We start from the raw sequence: 21,800 nt of genomic DNA, 5'->3' as shown, positions 1-21,800 counted from the left end.
AAATCCTTTTATTCAGGGCTTCCATCTCACCAAGGTGGCTTCTGGCCACTTGATAGCCGAAAACCTGCCATGAAAACACTGCTCACATTCTGATAGCTATGACAAATTCCACTATAGCAGCTGAGACAATCCACCGCATTTTGAAACAACCCACAACATTCTAAAATAAAAAGTCAATTTGCCCTATCTCTCCCGATGTTAAAGAAACAATCCAAAATGTTCAACAAAAACATATTTCATTGAAAAACAAAAACTCGGCGAGAAAGATGCATCCGTGGTTTACAAAGGATGTTAAGAAAAATATTAGATTGTAGGAAGAGGCATATAAAGTTGAAAACAAAATATATAGCATGTCTTAAGATTGAGAGTGATTTAGAAAACAGCTAACTCTCACCAGCCCCTCAAATGTTTGTCACACCATGAGCTCAGTCTCGCTGAAACCGGACATGCGCAGAACCCGAAGATTGTGGGGAAAAAACAAAGGAATGGAAACAGTATTTTTTTTTTTTAATGCATAAAACTTGAGCATGTTCAGAGACATTTGGGTGTACTTGTACAAGGAACACAGGAATAGCAGCAAAATGATGGTCGTTGACTATGCTATCAAGTGGCACTTCCTGAGAAACAACCTGCTCGTTGACACTCAGTTTGAGTTCCATCAAGGCCACTCAGCGCCTAACCAGCGTTAGTCTGGATAACAGAGCACCAAGGAGTCCTATGGGAATCAGGGGGAAACCTCTCCGCTGGCTGGATTCACACCTGGTATACAGGAAAATGGTTGTGGCTTTTGGCGGGCAATCATCTCAGCCCCAGGACATCACTGCAGGAGTACCTCAGGGTAGTGTCCTAGGCCCAACCATCTTCAGCTGCTTCTTCAATAAACATCCCTCCACATAAGGTCAGAAATGGGGCTGTTGGCTGATGATTGCACAATGTTCAGCATCATTTGCGACTCTTCAGATACTGAAGCAGATACATTTGCAGCAAGACCTGGACAACATCCAGACTTGGGCTGGTGGTAAGTGGTAAGTAACATTTATGCAACATAAGTGCCAGGCTATGACCATCTCCAATCAGCGAGAATCCAACCATTTCCCTGTGGTATACAATGGCATTATCATCACTGAATCTCCCACTGTCAATATCCTGGGGGTTACCATCGACCAGAAACGGAGCTGGACCAGCCATATAAATATTGTGGCTACAACAGCAGGTCAGAGGCTAGGAATCCTGCAGTGAGTAACTCACCTCGGGACTCTGCCAAGCATGTCCACCAACCAGAAGGCACAAGTTAGGAGTGTGATGGAATACTCTCCACTTGCCTGAATGAGTGCAGCTCCAACAACACTCAAGAAGGTTGACAACATCCAGGACAAAGCAGCCCGCTTGATTGGTACACCAGCTAACACCTTAAACATCCACGCCATCCACCAGTGACAGTATAAGTATCACCTACAAGATGCACTGCAACAATTCATCAAGACTGCTTCAATAGCAACTTCCAAACCCTCAACCTCTACCACTTAGAAGGGCAAGAGTAGTAAATGCATGGGCACAATCAGATAAGGGGTCAATTATTAAGAGAAACTTCTTCACTCAAAGGGTTCTGAATCTTTGGAATTCTCTACCCCAGAAGGTTGTGACTGCAATGTCACTGAACATGTCTGATGTTGAGATGGACAGATTTTTGGTCTCTGAGGAAATCATTGGTTATGGAAGTTGATGGGAAAGTGGAGTTGAAGTCCAAGATCAGCCATGATCATATTAAATAAAGGAGAAGGCTCAATGAACCATATGTCCTTCTCCTAATCCGATCTATGTTCAGTTCTGAACAGTGTCTTTAGAAAATTGCAGGATCTTGATTTGCATCTTCACCAAGCATTGAGTTTAACAGCAGGGAGTTTATGCTGGAACTGTATAAAACGCTGGTTAGGCCACAGCTAGAGTACTGTGTGCAGTTCTGGAATCCACATTATAAAAGGGATGTGATAGCACTGGAAAGGGTGCAGAGGTGATTTACCACGATGTTGCCTGGGCTGGAATTTAAAAAAAAAATTTAGAGTACCCAATTATTATTATTTTTCCAATTAATGGGCAATTTAGCATGGCCAATCCACCTAACCTGCACATCTTTTGGGTTGTGGGGGTGAATCCCACGCAGACACGGGGAGAATGTGCAAACTCCACACGGACAGTGACCCAGGGCCGGGATTCAAACCCAGGTCCTCAGCGCCGTCGTCCCAGTGCTAACCACTGCACTGCCATGCTGCCCTTGGGCTGGAAAATTTTAATTATGGAGAGAGATTGGATTGTATTCCTTGGAGCAGAGGAGATTGAGGAGGGACATGATTGAGATGTATAAAATTATGAGTGGTATAGATAGAGTAGACAGGAAGAAACTTTTCCCCTTGATGTAGGGATCAATGACCTGGGAGCATAGATTTAAGGTAAAGGGCAAGAGGTTCAGAGGGGATGTGAGGAAAAACGTTTTCACTCAGAGGGTGGTGGAATTCACTGCCTGAAAGGTTGGTGGACGCAGAGACTCTCATAACATTTAAGAAGTATTGAAATGTGCACTTGCGGTGCCAAGGTATACCAGGCTGTGGACCAAGTGCTGGAAAATGAGATTAGAATAGTTAGTTGGTTGTTTTTATGGCCACGATGGGCCAAAGGGCCTTTTCTTTGCTATAAACCTCCATGACTCTATAACTAACAAACTCTTCCCTGTGACTATCCTGTGTACAAAGTTTCACTGAAATCCGCACATTAAGTTTTGAGATATATGGAGCCATAACTTCTTGGTTCTCCAGCGTCTCATTTGTGAGTACCCCAATGATGCACCGGGGAACCTCTCTAGGAAGTTCCCATGTAAACCCAGCAATTGTCCAGAAGGCCCAACTACCCCATGACAATTACGCTGGGCTGGGAAACATCTGGCAAAGTGATTTAAATTGCTGACTTCAGATATTTTTTCCAGTTTTACTCTCAGTTACTCTGAAAGAGATAGAAGGAAAAAAAGCACTTCTAACCTTTAAACAACCAGACCAAGTCCTGCTCTGGGCTTCGCCACCCCTCTTACCACCGCCCACCCCCCCCTCTTCCGCCACTGCCCCCCTGCCCATGGTTTACAAACACATTAATGGGTGAAACCATTGCCTACACCCACCTTCAAGCTTAGGTCGGATTTCAGAAGATTTTGACATATATCGAGTAGAATATAGACATAACAGACAGCTGACACTGGTTTCCTACCTCCATCTAAAAACTCTTTCAAAGTGGGTTCAAGCGCAGGAGAGTCTCCAGCTTCAATACAATGTAACATCCAGTGAAATAAAGCCTGCAGGGCTTTCTTCAAAACCTAAATGTTACAAATGTGATTAATTGTCAGTTTTTACATACAAGACTTGACTCAAGTGTAAGTGGTACAAAGTATACTTCGAGCAGTAGATTTTGACCTCGAACACCTCTCTCTCTTTAGCAATCTTTCAAAATGAGCCTGTGGCAAGAGCTTTCCCATGCAGTCTTAACATGAGGATGCTGCTGCACTGCAGCTTCCACACAGTTTTGGCTGATCAGGAAGTTCCCCTCCAAGTCACACATCATCCTGATTTACATAGAATTTACAGTGCAGAAAGAGGCCATTCGGATTTGGAACTATATTGCTATTCTTTCACTCACTGGGCAAAACTCTCTTTCCAACAGCACTGTGGGTATACTCTCACTAGATGGGCTGCAGCAGGTCGAAGCGGCTCACTGCCACCTTCTCAAGGCAATTAAGGGCGGGCAACAACATGGATCTTACCCTTGATACGCAAATCCCATGAAAGAATAAAACAAATTTAGAAAGGTGCTGCAACAGAGGGGAAGGCAGGCAGGGGGTTTGGGTCTTCCGAACCTGATGTATTATTACTGGACGGCGAATGTGAAGAAGGTGCGGAGGTGGGTCAGAGGGGTTGATTCCCAGTGGGTCAGAATGGAGGAGAGTCTGTGTAGGGGTTTGGGATTGAAGGCGCCAGCAACAGCGCCGCTCCCAATGACCCCGGGGAAATACTCAGGGAGTCCGGTAATAACAGCTACATTGAGAATTTGGAGGCAGTTTCGCCAACACTTCGGGTTGGGGACAGGGTCAAGGGAAATGCCGATTCGGGAGAACCACAGATTTGAGCCAGGGAAGTGGGACGAACATTTTCGGAAATTAACATAGAACATACAACAGTACAGCACAGAACAGGCCCTTCGGCCCTCGATATTATGCCGAGCATTGTCCGAAACCAAGATCAAGCTATCCCACTCCCTGTCATTCTGGTGTGCTCCATGTGCCTATCCAATAACTGCTTGAAAGTTCCTAAAGTGTCCGACTCCACTATCACAGCAGGCAGTCCATCCCACACCCTAACCACTTTGAGTAAAGAACCTACCTCGGACATCCCTCCTATATCTCCCACCCTGAATCTTATAGTTATGCCCCCTTGTAACAGCTACATCCACCCGAGGAAATAGTCTCTGAACGTCCACTCTATCTATCCCCCTCATTATCTTATAAACCTCTATTAAGTCGCCTCTCATCCTCCTCCGCTCCACAGAGAAAAGCCCTAGCTCCCTCAACCTTTCCTCATAAGACCTATCCTGTAAACCAGGCAGCATTCTGGTAAATCTTCTTTGCAGCCTTTCCAATGCTTCCACATCCTTCCTATAATGAGGTGACCAGAACTGCACACAATACTCCAAATGTGGTCTCACCAGGGTCATGTACAGTTGCAGCATAACCCCGCGGCTCTTAACCCAAGCCCCCTGTTAATAAACGCTAACACACTATAAGCCTTCTTCACGGCTCTATCCACTTGAGTGGCAACCTTCAGAGATCTGTGGACATGAACCCCAAGATCTCTCTGTTCCTCCACATTCCTCAGAACCCTGCCGTTGACCCTGTAATCCGCATTCAAATTTTTTCTACCAAAATGAATCACCTTGCACTTATCAGTTAAACTCCCATGTACCATTTTTTGGCCCAGCTCTGCATCATATCAATGTCTCTTTGCAGCCTACAACAGCCCTCCACCTCATCCACTACTCCACCAATCTTGGTGTCATCAGCAAATTTATTAACCCAACCTTCAACTCCATCATCCAAGTCATTGATAAAAATCACAAATAGCAGAGGACCCAGCACTGATCCCTGTGGTACACTGCTGGTAACTGGTCTCCAGTCTGAAAATTTTCCATCCACCACCACCCTCTGTCTTCTATGTGATAGCCAGTTGCTTATCCAGTTGGCTAAATTTCCCTCTATCCCACACTTTCTTCATGAGCCGACCATGGGGAACCTTATCAAACGCCTTACTAAAATCCATGTATACGACATCAACTGCTCAACTTCATTTACACACTTAGTTACCTCCTCAAAGAATTCAATCAAATTTGTGAGGCAAGACCTACCCTTCACGAATCCGTGTTGACTATCCTGGATTAAGCTGCATCTTTCCAAATGGTCATAAATCCTATCCTTCAGGACCTTTTCCATTATCTTCCCGACCACCGACGTAAGACTAACTGGCCTATAATTACCAGCGTCATTCCTATTCCCTTTCTTGAACAGAGGAACAGCAGTCACCACTCTCCAGTCCTCTGGCACTATCCCCCTGGACAGTGAGGTCCCAAAGATCAAAGCCAAAGGCTCTGCAATCTCATCCCTTGCCTCCCAAAGAATCCTAGGGTATATCCCATCTGGCCCAGGGGACTTGTCGACCCTCAGGTTTTTCAAAATTGCTAATACATCCTTCCTCAGAACATCTACTTCCTCCAGCCTACCCGCCTGAATCACACACATCCTCAAAAACATGGCCCCTCTCCTTTGTGAACACTGAAGAAAAGTATTCATTCAACGCCTCTCCTATTTCTTCTGACTCCATGCACAATTTCCCACTACTGTCCTTGACCGGCCCTACCTCAACCTGGTCATTCTTTTATTTCTCACATAAGACACTAAAAGATTTGTTTCTTGGGGGTCGGTTTGCAGGATTGAAGGAGCTGGAAGCAAAGTATGGCCTGGAGCAGGGGGAAATGTTTACATACATACAGGTTCGAGATTTTACCAGAAAGGAGATACAGAGCGTCCCGGTGGAGCCGGCCTCCACATTGCTGGAGGAGGTGCTGACGACAGGGGGACTGGAGAAGGGGGTAGTGTCAGCGGTTTACGGGGCTATTTTGAAAGAGGAGAAGGCACCACTGGAAGGGATCAAAGCGGAAGAGTTGGGAGAGGGTATGGAGGGGTTTTGGCGTGAGATGCTCCGGAGAGTGAGCGCCTCCACCTCGTGCACAAGGTTGGGGTTGATACAGCTGAAGTTCCTATCTAGAGCACACCTCACAAGGGTGAGGATGAGTTAGCTCTTTGAAGGTGTAGATGTGTGTGAACGTTGCAAATCACGTTCATATGTTTTGGTCCTGTCCAAAGCTGGAGGATTACTGAAAGGAGGTGTCTAGGGTAATCTCTAAAGTGGTGCATGTGAAACTGGACCCGGGCCCTCGGGAGGCCATATTCGGGGTGTCGGACCAGCCGGGGTTGGAAACGGGTGCGGAGGCAGATGTGTAGCCTTCGCCTCGTTGCTCGCCCGAAGGCGGACCCTGAGCAACCTCTCCATCCTGTGCCCTGGCGTGGCGGGGGGACCTGTTGAAATTCTTGACTCTTGAGAAGGTTAAGTTTGAACTGAGGGGAAGGATGGAGGGGTTCTACAATTCATGGACGTTATTCATTATGCACTTTCAAGAACTGGATAACATCAAACATCAGTTGGGAGGGGTGGGGGGTTGCGGGGGGGGGGGGGGGGGGACTGTATGTGTTAATGGTGATTCCAGGTTCCTTTTTGTCATTTGTTTATGTTAACATGTGGGCTAATGTTTGGGGGTTTGGTGGGAGGATGGGATCGTTGTTATTGATATGGGGATTGGCATTATATTCGTTACTGCTTATTGTTTATTGTTGGTGGGTGCAAATTTGGGAGAAATTGTGAAAAAGGAGAATAAAAATATTTTTTTTAAAAAGAAGAAAAAAACAAATTGAACTTAGTCCTGTTCAGTTGTGCCCACATTGCTGCAGCAATATATGGTGCGCTGTTCCTTTACAGATCAAGTACATTGACAATAGAGAACTACACAGAAACATTACAAAAAGGTTTATTTTAATAGAGAAAGATATTACTCACAGTACTGTCTGTATCTGGGTTTCTGATATAATCAAGCAGGAGTTTCAATGCACTATTTACTTCCTTGATCCTCCCTAAAATTAAAATATTAATTTCAACAAAAATTAAACCAATCTCTATATTAATGTAAACATTTTTTTATAATTCAAAACTATACAGGCACAAAGCTCAGAAATTCTGAACAGCTGGCTGCTAATGGAGGTTAATGTATGAGGACAAGAGGGAAAAACATCAACTGCATTTTCTACAAGAGTTACTCACCCCATTCTAAACAATAACTTCTGAGAAAATTCTATATTTTAAGTCATTAAGTTTCTGAGACAAAGTTTTACTCAATTGCCTGGTCTACCCTTGGATTTAAAATCCTACATTGGTAATCTATAACTATTGGTAAGTTTTACCAAAAGTTTGAATCACTGAAGATGTTTATTCAAGGGTAAATATGACCAAGGAACAAAAATCCACTGCAATATTTTTATTCATTTTCTTGCATGCTTAGCTACCACTCTGCTATCAAGGCTACAGCATACAGACATTTGGCAGTGATTAGTCCCTCAGAGACAAGTGCATTGTTTTTCTTTCGTTCATCGGGGATGTTGCACATTTTAAGCTCAAGAAGGTACTTTCTGGAAGTATGAGCTGCTATCGGTCTTAAAATGGTCAGATATATTTATATCAAAGGCCAGAAAACTTCAATGCTTTATCATCGCTTCAGCTTTGTTTCATACCTGCCCATTGGGGGATTGCACCAAGAACATCTATTCCTGCTCTCTGAACTTTGATGCATCCAATCAGATGTCTGCTAATACTGACACCAGCTGAAGTGGTGGGAATAGCAGTTCCAATGCACAGCTTTAGGACTGTAAGCACTGAGTGAATCAAAGCTTGGTACGGCAACTCTATTTTCTGAGAAGGCTGAAGAAGAGAAAGAAAATGAACAATTTTAGCTTTTTTCACACACAAGATGCATGATAAAATGAATTTAATTTAGCCCCAATAACTTTGCTTTCTTGGGAGTCAAACACATGAAAATTTCTCTCGAGGAAAAGGAATACTTTCTGTAGGTTAAGACAACCAATATCTATTGTTTATTAACTGCTTCTAGGTATAAAACCAAGGACAGAGCAAGATTTCCTCTGACACTCATAACATCTTTTATTTATTTTCTTGTTCACAATTCAGATTTCAGAGCTGAGAGGACAGCAGGAGAATTTCTAACATATCCTTATCTGCTTACCATTTGTAACAACTCCAAAAGATGCGAAAGTGTTTGACAGAGCAAGTTGATACATGCTGATTTTCTGGATAGTCGGTGCTCAATATCGGCTCTATAGTTTGAAGATGCATCCAGTAAAACTGTAAATATAATGCACTTTCAGTTTTTGGGTTAATATGCACATAATGTTAAAATACATAATATTAAATATGGAGTTGGTCACAGATCAGTCATGGTCTCATTAAATGTTGGGTCAGGCTCGAGGGGCTGAATGGCCTACTCCTGTTCCTATGTTCCAAGTACTGTATTGAGAGAATCAATTACTGTTTTATAGTATGCAATTGTGGATTACAATCAGTAGCGGTTAAGACACTAATACATTTGGATAAGCACAATTTAGTGGGATGACTCCTCCTGCTCCAGGTACCAAGCCCTAAGAGGGTGTTGACGACCATGGACTTCCATTGGATTGGTCCATGATTACGCTTGTAAAGTAATGCAGGGTTGCCTTCAGCAGCATGGCTGACCCGGAAACTCTCCTCTCTTCCTGCCTACCATCAGGCACATTGGAAGATTTACAGGCAGATAATCAATCTGGATGGCCACATTCTGAATACACCATCTGTGACCATCAAGTCCTGAAGTGGGAATTGAACTCAGAGCCTCTTGCCCAGAGATAGGGATGCTACCCACTGCACCACAAGACCTCCCAATGGATGACTGCATCACAAAATTTATCCAAAAAAACAAATAATCTTTTTGGATTCTCCATTGAATTTGTATCATCTTCCTCTCCAAATCTATATGTCACTATTGATTGCTTATTCAGGATATGTCCAGGTTCCTGCAGGGTGGTAAGAAAATAGAAGGAAAAAGCAAAAGACATATTGCTTATCAATATCTTTTCTTATTGACTAAGGACTAAATTACACCAACACCTCGAATTCGGAAGTCCCACCCCTATTTCCAACATAATCTATTTTTGCTGGAAGGGGAACGGAGGCAGGGCATGACTCACATATGAGGAAACCCAAGCTCAGCAGGGGCATTTAAACTCAGTGCGGAGTTCAGACCCCATTTCCGGTGAAGTGAGTGTCTAATCCTGCAGTGTGTGATTTATGATTTTTTTTTAAAGAGTAGATGTAAATGCTCGTAGAAGGCAGATCAGGTCGATGGAGCTGTCAGGTGGTCAGCTTATTTAAAACCCCGGACTTCCAGTGGCGGCTATGAAGGAGTAAATTGCACATTTGGTGGCTCCCACTCGGGTCGGACTTTGGTACCTTTTCCCCCGATTTTCTACCGGACATGTACTGTAAAACTGAAGACAGAGGCAAATGTGTACTGAATTCCCACATCGGTGCATGGAGAGAAGGACTAGAAGTGCTCGTAAAGGCAGAATTAGAATGACAGAGAAGGCTTGGCTGAAGCTGCAGCGGGAGACAGCATGGCAGAGGGCCGGACCTCTGGTTTGTCAACTCAGCGGTCAACGGAGCAGCTGATGCAAGTTATTCAGGAAGGCTTTGCTAAGCAGAAACGGGACTGCTTGGAACCGATAAAAGAGTCGATTGAGCGGCTGGAGCTTAGATTAGACGTCCAAGATCGGGCGATCCAGAAGGTGGAGAAGGCGCTGGCTGAGCAGGGGGAACATCAAACTGCGGTGGAGTTGGAGATGCTGAGAGACCAGCAGAAAAAGCTCCTGGAGAAGGTGGAGGACCTAGAGAATAGGTCCCGCCGGCAGAACATGAGAATCATGGGGCTCCCGCAGGCATCCGAACATCGCAGGTATGTTTGAGAAGCTGCTGGGGGATGGAGCATTCTCCCGACCCTTGGAGGTGAACAGGGCTCACAGAGCACTCGCGAGGAAGCCGCGAACGGGAGACCCCCCCCCCGAGGGCAATGGTGGTGAGATTCCACAAGCACTTGGATAAGGAGCGCATTCTACAGTGGGCCAAGCAGACATGGAGCTGTAAGTGGGACAATAGTATCTACCAAGACCGGAGTGTGGAGGTGGCCAGGAGAAGAGCAGGCTTCAACCAGATTAGGTCGATCCTTTTTAATAAAAAGGTGAAATTCGGACTGTTTTATCTGGCCCGTCTCTGGGTCACGTACGAGGAACAGCACTTTTATTTCGAGTTGCCTGAGGATGTGCTGGACTTCGTGAAAAGGAAAGGAATGGTGGTGGACTGAGAACTTCTGAACTTTGCTGCAATGTTCATGGGTTTTTTTCTTTTTGTTTCCCTGTTCTTTAAAAAAAAGTTTCTTGTTTTTCATTTTGTGGAAGCTGTTTGTAATGTCTTCAGTATTGATTTGGGACCAGTCGCAGAGCTGAGTGAGTTAAGGTTTTTATTTGCACTGTTGGGGGATGGAGGTGTGCTTGTTTAGATTTTGGTGTTTTTCTGTTGGGCAATTGTGTGGGGATTGTTTGATGTTGGAGTATGTTTGTATGGAGGGGGGGGGAGGACAATAGGTGGAAGACTATCCGGTGCCAGGAATGAGGGCCACAAAGCTAGCTGGGCGGGCTAGCTCACGGAAGTGCAGTGGGGGTGTGCATATGTTTGGTTTATCAAAGGGGTTGGGGTTACAGAGTGTTGTTACTGGGGGGGGGGGGGAAATGTTCTGCTGACGAGGGAGGGACTTGGGCCAAGGGACAGAGAGGAGGTTAAGGGCGGAGGCGGCCTGGGGGCGAGCCAGTGGAGGTGCAGAGCATGGCTGGAGGCGGGCCCAAAAAAAGGGATGGTTGATTAGCGAAGTGGGGCCCCCCAACTAGGCTGATCATCTGGAATGTTCGAGGGTTAAATGGGTCGGTCAAGAGGGCAGGTGTGTTCACGCATCTTAGGGGACTGAAGGTGGACATGGTAACGTTGCCGGAGTCGCACTTTAGAGTAACTGACCAGATTAGATTGAGGAAAGGCTGGGTCAGTCAGGTCTTTCACTCGGGACTGCTATAGAACCGTTGGCAATTGCTCTGAGAGCCTCAAGGGGCTGGAAGGGGATGGTCCGGGGGTGGAGAACAGAGTCTCGCTCTATGCAGACGACCTGCCTCTGTATGTGTCAGACCCATTAGAGGGCATGGAAGAAATCATGAGGATTCTAGGGGAATTTGGCCGGTTTTCGGGGTATAAGCTAAATATGGGGAAAAGTGAGATGTTTGCGGCCCAGGCGAGGGGACAGGAGAGGCGATTGGGGGAGCTGCGGTTTAGATTAGTAGGGGGAAGCTTTAGGTACCTAGGCATTCAAGTGGCGCGGGAATGGGACCGGCTGTATAAATTAAATCTGGCCCGGCCAGTAGACCAAATGAAGGACGATTTTCGGAGATGGGACACGCTCCCGTTGTCATGAGCTGGGAGGGTGCAGACGGTGAAGATAACGGTCCTCCCGAGATTCCTGTTCGTGTTTCAATGTCTCCCCATCTTTATTCCGCAGTCCTTTTTTAAACGGGTCAACAAAGTGATCTTAGGCTTTGTTTGGGCGGGCAAGACCCCGCGGGTAAGGAAGGTAATGCTTGAGCGGAGTCGGGAAGACGGCGGGCTGGCCCTGCCAAATTTTAGTAACTATTATTGGGCGGCGAATATAGCCATGACCAGGAAGTGGGTGGTGGGGGAGGAGTTGGCATGGGAGCATATGGAGGCGGCTTCATGCAAGGGCACCAGTTTGGGGGCATTGGTAACTGCGCCTCTGCCGTTCCCGCCAGCACGGTACTCCACCAGCCCCGTGGTGGTGGCAGCCCTGAGTCTGGGGGCAATGAAGGAGACATCTGGGAGCAGAGGGAGCATCGGTCTGGTCCCCAATCTGTAATAATCACAGGTGTGCCCCGGGAAGTATGGATGGGGGGTTCCGGATATGGCGGAGGGCAGGGATTGAGAGGATGGGGGATATGTTTATAGAGAGGAGCTTTCAGAGTATGAGGGCGCTGGAGGAGAAATTTGGGTTGGCGAGGGGAAACAAATTCAGGTATCTGCAGATGCGGGACTTCCTACGTAAACAGGTGTCAACCTTCCCGCTCCTACCGCTAAGGGGGATTCTGGACAGGGTAGTTTCCAGAGGATGGGTAGGAGAAGGGAGCGTCTTGGACATTTACAAGGAGCTCATGGGGTCAGAGGACACGCAGACTGAGGAGCTGAAGCGCAAATGGGAGGAGGAGCTGGGAGGAGAGATGGAGGATGGTCTATGGGCGGACGCGTTGAGTAGAGTCAATGCGTCCGCAACATGTGCCAGGCTCAGCCTGATACAATTTCAGGTCGTTCACCGGGCTCATATGACAGTGGCCCGGATGAGCAGATTCTTTGGGGTGGAAGACAGGTGTGCAAAATGTGCGGGAGGACCAGCGAACCATGCCCACATGTTCTGGGCATGTCCGAAGCTTGGGGGATTTTGTCAGGGGTTTGCAGATGCCATGTCCACGGTGTTAAAAACAAGGGTGGCGCTGAGTCCAGAGGTGGCGATTTCCGGGGTGTCAGAAGACCCGAGAATCCAGGAGGAGAAAGAGGCAGACGGTCTGGCCTTTGCTTCCCTGGTAGCCCAGAGGCGGATACTATTAGCTTGGAGGGACTCAAAGCCCCTGAAGTCAGAGACCTGGCTATCGGACATGGCAAGCTTTCTCTGTTTGGAGAAAATCAAGTTTGCCTTGAAAGGGTCACTTTTCGGGTTCGCCCAAAGGTGGCAACCGTTCGTCGACTTCTTCGCGGAAAATTACTCGTCAGCAGAAGGGGGGGGGGGGAGTTAGTTTAGCTTAGAGTCGGGGGTTAATAAAGGTGGGACCTGTAAGGGAGGGAGACAGCTTTTGCACTATGTTTATAGTTTCATGTACATTGTTTATTGTGTTGTTGTTATACCAAAAAATACCTCAATAAAATGTTATTAAAATAAAAACTTATTTAAAACCCCTGCCTCCCAGTTGAAAACAAATCAGTGCTAGCAGTTTGAATAGATGTTGACAAAAGACTAAGGAGCATCATTACGGCATTACATAGGAACAGGAGTAGGCCATTCAGCCCCTCGAACCTGTCTCGCCATTTAATGAGATCATGGCTGATCTGTGGTCCATCTCCATACATCTGCCTTTGGCCCATATCTCTTACTATTTTTTCCCATCTCAGATTTAAAATTAACATCTGGCAGCACGGTAGCATTGTGGTTAGCACAATTGCTTCACAGCTCCAGGACCCCAGGTTCGATTCCTGGCTTGGGTCACTGTCTGTGTGGAGTCTGCACGTTCTCCCCGTGTGTGCGTGGGTTTCCTCCAGGTGCTCTGGTTTCCTCCCACAGTCCAAAGATGTGCAGGTTAGGTGGATTGGCCTTGCTAAATTGCCCTTAGTGTCCAAAATTGCCCTTAGTGTTGAGTGGGGTTACTGGGTTATGGGGATAGGGTGGAGGTGTGGGCTTGGGTAGGGTGCTCTTTCAAAGAGCCTGTGCAGACTCGATGGGCCGAATGGCCTCCTCCTACACTGTAAATTCTATGATTCTAGCTTCAACTGCTGTTTGTGGGCAAGAGTTCAAAACCGCTACCAACCTTTGCATGAAGAAGTGCTTCGTAACATCTCTCCTGAACAGTCTGGCCCTAATTTTTACTCTATGTCCCTTAGTTACAGAATCTTCAACCAGTGGAAATAGCTTACCTTTATCTACCCTGTCTTTTCCTGTTAATATCTTGAACTGTTTCCACAACCGGCTGCTTCCACAACCTGTAATTATCATAATGTGGATCGGGAGGTGTACATTCAGTTTGATAAAGTGTTTTTTAAGGGATTAGCTGGCTTTGATGTGGGGTTATGAATACAAATGTTTGTTGTATATGGGATTATGTACTTGAGGGCATTTAAAAGTATTGAATGGGCTTTTAACAGTGATAGTATTTTTATGTAGTTAAGTCTGCAGTAGATAGAACTTTATTTTATTTCATCTCAGCTCCTGAGGTCTGCCTTTGGTGGAGATGGCATGGAGGGTGTAAAGGCAAAAGGTTGATTGTGTGGGACATGGGCTGGCCTGAGTTCGCATGAGAATGAGTGGTGAACGTGAGCTGGAGGGCCTAATATTGAAGTCACAGAGACTCAAAGCAGGCCTTTTATCCAGCCCTTCTTGACACTCAGCAGCCGATGTCTGCCTCTAAACTGATTATGGAAGCGGCGGACCGAACTCCAGCATACACCTGTGCTTCCCCTCCCAGAATAAAGATCCCTCAATTCAGAGCTCTTTTTTCTGAGGTAGGTGTGGTGAACTGGAACATTTCCCCGACTCTGCACACCCACTCAGAATTGAAAATACAGGCCCAAGTTCCAATCATGGGCTCTTCACCAAATCTCTAATCTCTTAAAAGAGGCCTACAAACTCAGGTAAAAGTTCAAGAAATCTGGACCCTCAAGGGGAGAACGTGCAGACGCCGCACAGACAGTGACCAAGCCAGGAATCAAACCTGGGACCTTGGCGCTATGAAGCCACAGTGCTACCCACTGCACTACCATGCTGCCCCCATTCAGACTTAAAACCCTTTCCCTCCATCTTGATCCCCAACCATGCTTGAAAACATCTTAGGCCATCCTTTCATTCAATGATCACATTCTACTGCACATACCACCTGTCCCTTCATCACCACAATCTACCCCTCTCGACAACCATCCTGGTCCACCAAACAATTCCGCTGTTACCATTTTCACCCCCATCATGATCACTTGCTCAACCTACCACTAGACATACATACTGCTCTACTGTGTTCTTCTGCTGTAGACTGCCAATCAGGCTGGTTGCCTAACGAGCAGGAAAACCTGCAGCAAATAAAAACTGAAGAACATTCAGGAAACCTTCACTTCAAGGTTTCCACTCCACAACTCTCCCCTGCTCTGAACATATGCCTCTGAAAACTGTGGAGCTATTGCATCAGGATTGATGCAATAAACAATTGATCAGATGACATCAGGCAGGAATAGTCTGTTGTAAAGTCGTTCCAATCACAGTGAGCATACCATGATTATTTACGCAATACCGACAATCAGCATGAAATATTTCTGCATTAGATGCCTGGTCAATGTCAAGACTTAGAAAGGCCACCAATCTGTTTACAATCGGAGCAAGCTGAATGACCAATATTTGTTGCACATGGACCCCAAAATATCATACTTCTACAATGAGAGGAAAGATTAATAAAACTACATGTAAGACTACAAGAAAACTATAAGAAGTGTGTTTGTGTGACTTTTGCCTCCCTGGTGGCTCGGAGATGGATTTTACTGGGATGGAGGTACTCGGAGCCTCCAAAGACGGGGGTTTGGGTCAGTGACATGGCAGGGTTTCTTAAGCTGGAGAAAATTAAGTTCGCCTTAAGGGGTTCGTTACAGGGGTTCGCTCGGAGGTGGCAGTCATTCATCGACTTCTTCAAGAAAAATTGACCGTCAGCAGGGGAGGGGAGGCATGGAAGGGACGGATAAGGGCAGGGAATCCAATGTATGGGTAGTTAAGGTGAGGGGAGTTGTGTGTTATTGCAGGGTCCTTGAGTGGGTTGGATCTCTCTGTTTAAAATGTTAAATATGTTAAAATTATAAATGCTTCAATAAATATTTTCTAAAAAAAAGTGTGTTTGTGTGCGTTGGGGGTGGAAATGGTGGTGGGCAAGAGGAAAGGGATTACTACAGCTCATTCAACTCCCTTGGTGCTCTACCCCATGACAGATTTTCTCTTTACTCACATAGATTTAGCTTCCGTTTCATCCCAACCTCTCTGTGATCTAAAGCCAACAATCATTTTCCTGCTTTCCCCAGTTTCTATACCTTTCAAATGTTGGTACTAAAGAATGTACTTAAATGCATAAATACTATTTGCCCCAGGAGGCACATTGTAACATTTACAGATATAGATATAATCCTTCCCTCAAATCATTCCTCTGCCCAGATGCTGGCTTGTCACAATTCCTGCACAGGCAGATTGCTGGATAATCATATACACAACCTACCTGTATCTTCCTCGGGTTGAACAGAAGTCACAGTAATGATGTAATTCAGTGGTTGAAACAATGTTGTTGCAGCTTGCATCCTCAGTGACTGTGGACTACAAACAAATATACAGTCAAAGGGATTGCTGAACCAATAAATAAAGGTTCCAAATACCTGTTGCCTTCAAGCATACAAAGACTCCAAATTATCTAATAATGTCACAGATATACTCAGGCTGCATGAATCTTGGTGGTTAGCCAAAAAGAACATCATTCTTCCAAGTGGAATAGATCTTTTTAGAATGACAATGGCCATAACATTGCAATTCAGGGGAGGCAACGTCTCAATTTAATGTTGTGCTATTGACAACAAATTATTTGAAAGTTGGATTGGAAACAACGTAAGGATTATTTTCCTGATGGGAAGGGATATTTACCGGATTGGATGTCTTTACAACAAGGCATTGTTTTGGGGGAAGAGGATTCCCTGATGAATGGTAGGAGAAATAAACAATGTATTTTAAATAAGACTGCATTCCATTGGTGTTCAAATCAATCCTTACCTTTCATGACTACACAACAGTGACCGCTTAAGATATCATCATATTTAAAGTGTAATCTTTATTCAGTCAGGACGCTTTCAATGTCTTTGCCCCTTCAAACATCATTTTTATCCACAGTGGCATCCATTTATTATAACCCTGGGGCGAAATTCTCCCGTAACGGCGCGATGTCCGCCGCCTGGCGCCCTAAACGGCGCCAATCAGACGGGCATCGCACCGCCCCAAAGGTGCGGAATTCTCCGCATCTTTGGGGGCCGAGCCCCAACATTGAGGGGCGAGGCCGACACCGGAGGAATTTCCGCCTCGCCAGCTGGCGGAAACGGCCTTTGTTGCCCCGCCAGCTGGCGCGGAAATGACATCTCCGGGCGGCGCATGCACAGGAGCGTCAGCGGCCGCTGACAGTTTCCCACGCATGCGCAGTGGAGGGAGTCTCTTCCGCCTCCGCCATGGTGGAGACCGTGGCGGAGGCGGAAGGGAAAGAGTGCCCCCACGGCACAGACCCGCCCGTGGATCGGTGGGCCCCGATCGCGGGCCAGGCCACCGTGGGGGCACCCCCCGGGGCCAGATCGCCCCGTGCCCCCCCCCCCAGGACCCCGGAGCCCGCCCACGCCGCCTTGTCCCGCCGTTCAAAAGGTGGTTTAATCCACACCGGCGGGACAGGCAATTTATCGGCGGGACTTCGGCCCATTCGGGCCGGAGAATCCAGCGGGGGGGGGGGGGGGGGCCACCAACCGGCGCGGCCCGATTCCCGCCCCCGCCGAATATCCGGTGCCGGAGACTTCGGCAACCGACGGGGTCGGGATTCATGTCTGCCCCCGGCGATTCTCCGACCCGGCGGGGGGTCGGAGAATGACGCCCCATGTTCCCCAACACTAGTGTAACATAGTCACAATTTCAATATCTCCCTTTACCTTCCAGAACATTATTTATATATGTTTCTGGTAAAGTGATAGTAAATTTTGATTCTACATGCTTGTGTCAGAGAGAGAATAGTGTGGTACAGTGGATTGGTTGAGATTGCTAAAACAAAGATTCTGGTTCGGTTGTAAAATAAGAAAAATGCCATCCTCAGAGAAATAAATCCCTGCAAGGAGTGGAAGCAGCCACCACTTGATAATAAAGCTGATTTTATTTATCAAGTCTTCTAAAAAAGAATCATTTTAATATATAAATACGGAGCGCAATAAATTAACTTAAATTGTTTGCCTCCGGTAATTTAAATTGGCAATATGCTTGAATAGCCTTCATAAAGAGAAAATACTCAATTCATTCTCCCCAGCTGAAATAAAATTCAGGTCCCTGAAGAACAGTGTTCAAACATATTGCACCACTCATTAATCTTAAAAACTCAAGATTATTTCCATAAATCTCTTGTTCAAAATAAATTTATATTCTCGTTAAATGCAATCGCGATGTGACATTTCTGAAAAATTACTTGATGAAAAGTGGTCAACACAAATTGAATTTCATATCTTTCTATACAATTAAAGCTTTGCATATAGCATGCATCACAAATTCAATGTATAGCGTGGTATATTAAATGTGTCCATACATAACAAATTATCACAATTTCCTTATTCAATCAAACTCAGATGTGCATGAAAGGCTACTCTTAAGGAAATCTATCAGTTTGCGGTTGGTTGGGTTTTTGTTATGTTGGTTTTGTGTAACATCTTCTGTGGGTAATGTGGGTTCGGTTATAAAATTTACTATAAAATGGAAAATCTTTAATAAATATATTTTTAAAAAGAAAATCTATCAATTATGAATGAGGAACCTGCACAATTAATAATAATAATAATAATAATTCAAACTCAAGTTCCCAATCTATTGGCAGTTGAGACCACACAATATCATAGAATCCCTACAATGCAGAAGGCGGCCATTCAGGCCACCACCCTATACAGGCTCAATCCCCAGCCCTATCCCCACAATCCCATCTAGCGGTAATTTTGCATAGCCAATCCACCTAACCTGCACATCTTTGGAGTGTGGGAGGAAACCGGAGCATCCGCAGAAAACCCATGCAAACACGGACAGAATGTGCAAACTTCACAGTCACCCGAGGTCGGAATCGAACCAGAGGCCTTGGTGCTGTGAGGCAGCAGTGCTAACCAATGTGCCACCGTGCCACCCTAAACCAACGACAATGTGCAAATTATTTATTGACCTGCTTCAACTATCATTATGTATCATTATAAAATAATTGTTTGAAATTGGGGCAAGAACATTAAGCAAACCTGTTAGGTCACTAATTATTTATTAAAAACAAGTCCAAATTGTTTCCCCAAATATGTCTGGTCTTCTCAGATTTGAGATCAGCTGCATTTCCCACTTCCATCATGTACCTAGACCTTGTTGGAGTAAAGATACTTAATCTAGCAGCAGACACTCAAAGTGCACTAGCATCACTCCGCACATATCACACCGATAGATTATTACTCCCATCGTGTTCATAACTCTAAATTCACCAAAACTCCCAGATGCAGCTTATACTTGACCATTGAATCTTATAAAGTACTGCTGAAAAAAAAAAAAACTTTTTTGTTGAAACTTTTCATCTTGCACTCAGCACAATTCACAAGGAAATACCAATGTCAGGGGAAACAACATTTATACCAAGAGAGAAGGGAGTGCTATTTGGTTGGCAAGTGGACTCTGATTGGTGGAGGCTGCCGTGAAGAATGCACCAGTTTATGGTGACTGACAGTTAACTGCTAAGAACTGTTTGAATTTTAAACCTGACAGCTTGACTCTGGTTGGGGAATGAAATAGCGAATGGCTGTCACTAATTTTGTTTAGCTGAAACAAGGCGTAAGGTGTGTGCATGTTCCTTCTGTCTGCAAAGAACAGGGCCCAGTGTATTGACATATGTAGCTTCCAGTATATGCAAAGGCGCCACATTGCAAGCTTGACTGACAATCTTAAATTGTTTGCCTGCGTTATTCTTAGCATACTGAGGATTATTTTGAAAATGTTGTCCAATTGCAGAATCACATCTAAGATTGGACATTGTATTTTGAGAAACAGCTGCTTTTGACGTCTCCTGAAGTCTCTTGCTTGGCCTTTACCAAAATGGTGTCCGGTCAGGCCCACACCAGGGGCGAAATTCTCCAGAAACGGTGCGATGTCCGCCGACTGGCGCCCAAAACGGCGCCAATCAGACAGGCATCGCGCCGCCCCAAAGGTGCGGAATGCTCCACATCTTTGGGGGCCGAGCCCCAACATTGAGCGGCTAGGCCGGCGCCGGAGGGATTTCCGCCCCGCCAGCTGGCGGAAACGGCCTTTGGTGCCCCGCCAGCTGGCACGGAAATGACATCCCCGGGCGGCGCATGCGCGGGAGCGTCAGCTGACAGTTTCCCGCGCATGCGCAGTGGGGAGAGTCTCTTCCGCCTCCGCCATGGTGGAGGTCGTGGCGGAGTTCGGAAGGGAAAGAGTGCCCCCACGGCACAGGCCCGCCCGCGGATCGGTGGGCCCCGATCGCGGGCCAGGCTACCGTGGGGGCACCCCCCGGGGTCAGATCGCCCAGGACCCCGGAGCCCGCCCACGCCGCCTTGTCCCCTTGGTAAATAGGTACTCTAATTTACGCCGGCAGGACAGGCAATTTATTGGCGGGACTTCGGCCCATCCGGCCGGAGAATCGAGCGGGGGAGCCCGCCAACCGGCGCGGCCCGATTCCCGCCCCCACCCAATCTCCGGTACCGGAGACTTCGGCAACCGGCGGGGGCGGGATTCACGGCGGCCAACAGCCATTCTCCGACCCCAGAATTGTGCACATGGTGCTATTTTAGACACAAACTGAAAAACGGTGCACTATGGGTGTTGAATTGCCAGTGTGCAATATTCTAAATGAAATAATCATATAAAAGCATAAATCAGTTGCATCGTTTTTGAAAATAAAACAAAAGCATTAGATTAAGTTGACAATGCATCAGATAGGCAAGTAAGTTTTCAGCTGGGTACAGGGCTCAAGACTAGGATGAGGTCTAAATATTGCAGCAGCCAACGTACAACCATATGGTATTTTCAGTTTGCGAGATACCTTCGCTTATTCAGCAAGCATGACCCTGACCTTCCTGTCGCTGGCCATTTTTAACTCACCATCTTTCTCTCATGCCCACATGTCCATGCTTGGCATGCTGCAACACAAACTGAAGGAACAACACCTCATCTTCCAAGTAGGCACTTTACAGCCTTCTGGACTCAATACTGAGTTCAACAAATTTATACTGTGAACTTCCCCATCACCTTGACTGTTTTTAAAATCTCAAAATGTGTTTTGGCCCAGTGCATCCCCCCCTCCCCACAGGGCCAGCGGTCACTTGTTCTTTACTTCTGTTTTCATGTCGCACTGACATATGTTCTGCTATTACCACATTCGACTAACTTACATTTATGCCATTATCAGCGTCTTCTATAGTTTTTAACGCTGCCATTAACACTTAAACATCTGTGTGCAGTCTGTCCTAACTTACCCCGATCACTGATCTGTTTTGCTCCAGCCCCTTCTCTAACAGTATAATAGTCACCATATTTCTCCCTCTCTTTAACTCTGAAGAAGACTCATACGGACTGAAAACGTTAACTCGGTTTTTCTCCCCAGACTTGCTGAGCTTTTCCAGCTTCTGTTTTTATTTCAAATTTCCAGCTTCTGCAGTATTTAGCTTTCATCATTATGGTATTTTCACTGAACAGCACATACCTAATTTACTCTACATTTATTTGTAACAGAAGTGAACGCTCAGACTTCCATACCAGTTCTTGAGCTTTAGAATCCCTGAAGCCAACGTCAATGCTTCAGCCTGATTCAGTAATCTCAATAAGAGACTTAGTAAATCCCAGATCTTAGGCTCCAAGACGTCACATGGAACTGTTCTGCAGGATAAAATGAAAACAATCCTTTT

General features: G+C 46.0%; 1 protein-coding gene across 3 annotated transcripts in view; it reads right to left on the bottom strand.

Moving 5' to 3' along the window:
• brat1 (BRCA1-associated ATM activator 1) overlaps positions 1–21,800 on the bottom strand; it is a 59,351-nt gene that overhangs the window by 23,514 nt on the left and 14,037 nt on the right. For all 3 annotated transcript variants that reach the window (XM_072480847.1, XM_072480846.1, XM_072480848.1), the window contains 6 exons: positions 21,652–21,771; positions 16,355–16,449; positions 8,437–8,555; positions 7,928–8,114; positions 7,200–7,273; positions 3,253–3,358 (listed from right to left, as the gene is read on the bottom strand). In XM_072480847.1, coding sequence (XP_072336948.1) covers positions 3,253–3,358; positions 7,200–7,273; positions 7,928–8,114; positions 8,437–8,555; positions 16,355–16,449; positions 21,652–21,771 — 701 coding nt within the window. The remainder of the gene's footprint in view (positions 1–3,252; positions 3,359–7,199; positions 7,274–7,927; positions 8,115–8,436; positions 8,556–16,354; positions 16,450–21,651; positions 21,772–21,800) is intronic.

The sequence above is a fragment of the Scyliorhinus torazame genome, chromosome 17 (genome assembly GCF_047496885.1).
Source record: "Scyliorhinus torazame isolate Kashiwa2021f chromosome 17, sScyTor2.1, whole genome shotgun sequence".
NCBI lineage: Eukaryota > Metazoa > Chordata > Chondrichthyes > Carcharhiniformes > Scyliorhinidae > Scyliorhinus > Scyliorhinus torazame.
This window is presented reverse-complemented; position numbering and strand designations above follow the sequence as displayed.